General features: G+C 34.6%; 1 protein-coding gene across 7 annotated transcripts in view; it reads left to right on the top strand.

The window, feature by feature from the left end:
- Positions 1 to 5,458, top strand: part of LOC149574861 (uncharacterized) — a 217,364-nt gene extending 211,906 nt beyond the window's left edge. For 6 of the 7 annotated variants that reach the window (XM_089814698.1, XM_089814699.1, XM_089814704.1 and 3 more), the window contains 2 exons: positions 4,454 to 4,621; positions 5,070 to 5,458. In XM_089814698.1, coding sequence (XP_089670824.1) covers positions 4,454 to 4,621; positions 5,070 to 5,189 — 288 coding nt within the window. In that variant the 3' untranslated portion in view covers positions 5,190 to 5,458. Of the gene's footprint in view, positions 1 to 4,437; positions 4,622 to 5,069 lie in introns of those variants that run through there. The other variant, XM_089814701.1, reaches the window with a different exon arrangement.
- The last annotated feature ends 542 nt before the right edge of the window (positions 5,459 to 6,000 follow it).

Here is a 6,000-nt window from a genome sequence, read left to right on the forward strand (position 1 = left end):
ATTTTTTGTTATATAGTATATAATATTTACAATATTATAATGGTAAAATACATAATATACATACTAAATGCGTAAGAGTGTATAAATATTAGAAATATTGTATATAAACATATAATATACATCATATATTATATGTTTACATATAATATTTATAATAATAATACTTGGCATTTTTTCCATACGTAGAGTATATGTGTTTTCTGTTTAGGTTTTAGTTTTTACTTCCTTTTATCTTAAGTTGTAATTTCTTCCTCTTTAGGTGCTTCCCGTGTTATATTTCTTAGGTATTTCTTATCCTCTCCTTATTTTCAAACATTTTATTTACCTCGTGTCCTCATTCTTAGTTTCCATTTCTTTTCTGTTTTTTCATTGGAGTGTGATCCTTGTGGTTCCTTGTCCAGCCATCTACTCTATTATTCTATTATATTTAGCCTTGGTGTGTGTGCAATGTCTCTTTCCTTGGTCCCCTTTATCTTTTGGGTCAGTCACCATCTGCAACTCACTTTGTTTTGCAACTCTTGCTCTTCATCTTGATGATGGATCACGTAGTGTGATTCGAAATGTTGATGGTAAAAATCTTGACACAATCGAATCCAGTAACAAATCACTAATATTCCTAGTTTTAACCTAGGGAATTATAGTCCATTTATGATTTTGGCTCTCTATATCTATAATGGGTACATGGAATGGAACTTTGTTATCGACTATCGAATATTAGCCATTATTTAACTTGCAATAAATAATAGTAATGCAGATTGTTTTCTATGGAATTAACCTTTGTATGGAAAGGTTCGGTTATGTAATTTTGTTTATCAGACTGTCTATTTAAGATAGTTGGGGAGACTGTTTTGGTCAAAGCCCAAATTTATGAAACCTCATCAATGATTAACATAGAGGGGTCCTTATTCTGATATGTAAGGTTATAATGGCCTTTCTGATGAAACATGGACTTATACTGAGAGGGGATGTGACTTAGTATAAGACAATCTTTAACTAATTAAATGTTAATACTCACAATGAAGCAATCATAAAATTTCCACTCATATGAGACACAAGAGTTTATGTGAAAACCATAGCAAAATATTGCTCATATACAAAAAATTGGAAAAAAATCATAGGCACCAACTCACAGAAGACACTGATCCCCTATTGACAATTTGTGGGCACCAACCTAGTGGAGACCCCAATCCCCTTTGGACGATTTGTCGGCACCAACCTATTGGAGACACCAATTCCCACTACAATGCACCAACCTAGCAAGAGACACCAATCTCCTTTAATGAGAAGTATCAACCTCCCAATATCCTCAGTTAGGAGGAACCAACCTCCAAATGAATAGTATGATGGTTATTTGAAACTGTCTAGAATCTTCTTAATTTTCCTTTACAAATCCATTCATGACTTCATAAAAAATTGCTTTAATATCTGCTCACAAGTCTGCAATATAATCTTCAACAATTTGCTTATACATCTGCCATATAGCTGCTAAAAAATTGCAATATAATTGCACATTGATTTCTCATTCTTGGTGCAATAAATTTGACACAAAACTTTAGAGATTAAACCTTCAATAATTTAGCCATCTCCTGATTTTTCTCTTTGACATCGATGACAATAACCCAACACTTTCTCTACACTAGATCTAAGGTTTAGTTTGAACTGTATAAATAGTTTTTTTGGATTTCTGTATCGTATTGTCATTTGTAGTAAACAGTAGTATTTGGTTGTCGTGTATAAATAACTTAGTTTAATTCCTATTTAATCTGCAACCATTTATTCATCTCCAAGAGCTCTCAACAGTCACCATTTTTTGGTGCAAGTTCCTCAAGGAATCTGAAATACTAGGAAACTAAAGTTCAAAATATGTGTGAAATCCTTCAATAGTCAACATGAGCATGATTGGGTTGCATGTCTGTGAATCCATAGTGGTCAGAATTGTGAGACAAGGGTGATTTATAAGGCATCATATGGTCCAGAATTTTTCAAAGGGGAAATAATCTAGAGGGTGAAACATGCAAAGCAAAGGATGACAAACATTGTTCCTCCTCTAAAAAATGCTTAGACGCGCTTGTGTGTTAAGTGGCTCACTTTGCATCATAATTAGCACCAACATAAATGAGGGAAGATGCTTTAGTGTGGAGACTACTCGTAAAAGTTGTCTTGAGATGACTTAAAACACATCTAGGTCATTCCTACACTAACTGAATTCAAATATGGCATTATTGGAATTCTTCCATAGGCCATGAGGTGTATTAGTGCCAAAGTCTAGGAATAATAGTTTGGCAAGAAGAAAGTTTGTGATCTGTATCAAAGGGTATAGATTCTGTATTTTACCAAAATTTTATGCTTGGGGATTAAATGATTCATTTCTTTTTTTCCTTCCCTCTTCTCTAAATTGCTCATTATAGGCTTTCGGAAGTCTTCCATTCTTTTCAAGCTCAACTTCTATTTGAACTTGACAAAAATTCCTTGGACAGTTTTCCTACCCTTGTTATGAGACAAATTTATGTTTTATTTTGGGCTTTTTGAAACCACCTACAAATTTTAGATATTTAGTTTGATTCTTTTGGTGGAGGTTTGCCTCAACCAATGATCATCCAGATTCTTTCATTGAATCAAGTATATGTGATAACTATTTGACTGAGTATGAGATCCATAGAAGACATATTTGTCTAGAAAATCACCAATTCCCTTCAGTGTTTATGCATTCTAAAATCTTTTCAGAGGACAAGACTATCCAAACAGGCCGAAGCAAGAAGCATTTATCAAGTATGGTTTCATAAAGAGACTTTCTTAATAAATTTAATATATTTGTACAAAAAAATAAGAGAGGATTACGCATGCTTTATTCAGTGATTGTTCTGATAAATACTTAATGCATCTTTTACATAGATTGATTAGTTATTCAAGGCAGCTTTGGAACTAAAATGCTACAACCTTTGCCACACCTTACATTTTTATGACATACGTCTGCCACATTCTACAATAGTCCTAACTAGTGTTCCACTGCTCATTGGGAACAGGGAACGGGGGGACGTCGAGACAGTTTTCTAGGACAGGGGAACAAAGTGCCTAAATTTGGGGACCATGAAGGGAATGACGGGGGAGAGGGTGATGGGCGGGCAGGGGCACAGTGTTGTATATATTATATACTGTTGATATAGTACTTGAAATGCTAGTTATGAAAGATATATAACAATAAAAGGAGTAAAATGGAAAAATTGGAAATACTAAATACTTGAACAATTAATATTGATATTAGAATTAGTAATTAGAATTTAGAATTACTGCAATTACACAGTAAGGAGTGCTCATCATTTTTCTTTTGACCTACAAGTAGAGGAATTGGTTTCGCATAGGTGTGGGTTGGCCTCAGGTTCATACCATCTTTTATGGGATGGATTTACATCATGTGCAGTTGATGGGGTTAGTAGTTGCAAGTTAGTAGGAGGCTACTTGCAGAGTCAGCATATCCACAACGGTTTTGCAAAGGATGGATATCTGGGTTATGGTTCAGATTCTTTTGAGAGTACTAGTTCATGTTGCACAAATAGACTTCATACTCATGGTATATGGGTAGGGTGTGCTTTTGATCAAGCAGATGATATCAGATATCCATTTTTCCTTGTTATGGATGGATGGGATTTTCCAATTGGATGTGAGTGTCAATTATATTTGACTCCAGTGTTCATAGAGTTGGCACTACAGTTGGGTTGAGATCCGACAAGTTTTTTATTCCATCAACGCCTATAGATAGTTTCCAGATGATTCTGTTATTGATGTCAGTTATTTGGGTACTGATGGTGTAGGAGTCAGTTGTGTACATCGGGGAGATTACACAGTTTTACCTTTGGGATCCAAGTGGACTGTGATGTTTGTTTTTTCTCTAGGATTGTTTGGGGATGACCAATCTTTGGGAAGGGAGGACTGTAATGTCCCTTTTTTCAGTTGACTCTGAGTTATTGAGATTAGTCCATTATTGCAACCCTCATGGATTGATCATTCAAATAGAGGGCATTTTTGTACATTGATACCTGCTATTTTTTTATAGCTCCAGAGGGCAGAGCAATTACTGACCAGGTCCAGGCGCATTAGCTTTTAATTTGGTTCAGTTTGAGAGACTTACTATTTATAGTAAGCCAGTTATCTTGGCAGTTACTATATTTGGCTGTGGCTACTAGAGGCAGTCATGGTACAGTGCGTAGTGTCATCAATTACTATATTTATAGTCAGTTATCCTAGCAGCTACTATATTTGAACAGATAAATGGTTTATGATAAAAACTGAGAACCAATTGAGGCTCCATGTAATTTACTGTTCATACTGACTTTGCCAAGTCACTTTTTGTCAGATTCCGATAATAGTTTCTTGTTGAAAATTATTACATGCTATCTGGTATGCTTTCTACATGCTGTGCTTTCTTACCAATCTGTGTAGGCATTTTTGGTTGCAGCAATTTATAAGAGATGTAGATGAAAAGTTCAAGAAGTACTTATCAGTGAGAGGTTCTGCAAAGAATACTGGAGAGTGCATGACAGATCTATTTGATGAAGTTCGACGGCACCATGTAAATATTGATGGGGATGTCTGCACTGTGATGGTTACAAGTCTCATTCATGAGGTTTTCCTTCTTTTTACCATGCAGAGTTGAATGCTATAAAATAGGCAAAGACAAAGCATTTTGAAAAAAAGTTTTCTAAATTTTCTTAATAGATTTCTTAAGGCTCTTTATTGAACAGAAAGTTATTTCTTCAGTATTTTATGTTGTGAAAGGGTTTCCTCACAAATAAAATCTTCTCTCTATCGTCATTTGTGTGCATGTCAAAAGCATTTATTTTGAGTCTTTACTGGCTGTTTTTGTTTCTACCGTACTAAATAGATGATATGTCATACTCTTTTGAACGTTGTTTCATTAATTAGGTATCTATGGATCTTCAAATTTCTTTGACAGAAAATTAGGACTGGTGTTATTGAGAATTGAGTTTATAGGAATCATGTCCTCAGTTCCATTGTTCTGCCTGATCTTTCATGCAGTCAATTAACCCTCTGTAAGTTGCAAATAATTGCAGGGCTGGCAAAGAAAGCTCGACCCTGACCTAGATATTCTGGATATACTTAGTAAACAGCTAGCAAAAGAAGAATACTCAAAGTTATTCAGTAACTTTATGATGGGAGTGGTTGCACTGTAAATTCATTAGCATCCTTTATGGTCTGGTGTTGGAAAGTCTCTAAAATCCATACAAGTTGTTATTATATTTGTGATGATCAATGTACTAAGTGAGTTTGCATGGATGATTGCCATTACAGTACATGGCTTTGTCAGTGTAGAAAGGTAATTAGGAGTTATGTACAGACTTATGGAAATACATATCCACGACTTTCTTGTGATATTCTATATTGTATAATGACAGAAAGGTTATGCAGTGAGCAGAATAAAATTCATCTTTTGATTTTTCTATGTTGATGGGTTTCTGGTATGTTCATTGCAAAGTAACGTGACTCGGACACGGCTCGGTCTCAGCAAGGGTAACTTGACTCGTGACCCAACTTGGACTCGGCAGTGACTCGGCAGTGACTCGGCGAAGTGAAAAAGCCTTGAAATTTTGAAATATTTTAGGATTTAAAGAACATTCCATGCTTCCATTATTGAATAAAGCTTAAATACACAATAACATCATGAAATAGAAGGTAATTTGATTGCAATGCACATACTTAAAAGTTAAACATACATCTATTACATAAGTACAAAGGTAAATTGCTAAATACTAAAATTTAAATAGTAGTTGAAGGAAATACAAAAGTAAAACATAGATTCATAGATATATAAAATGATAAATCCATAAAACCCATCAAAATGTATATCAAATCTATGAAATCCAACACATCAATAGTCATCATCAAATGTTCCAAATTCTGATCATATGTTAAGTTAAACAAAAAGTTAAAACAAGACTATAGCTATGGCTCCTAGTCGTCATCCTCATCCTCATCCCCAACCTC

Source organism: Cupressus sempervirens, chromosome 2 (assembly GCF_028749045.1).
Source record: "Cupressus sempervirens isolate cs-2001-9-10 chromosome 2, ASM2874904v1, whole genome shotgun sequence".
Lineage (NCBI taxonomy): Eukaryota > Viridiplantae > Streptophyta > Pinopsida > Cupressales > Cupressaceae > Cupressus > Cupressus sempervirens.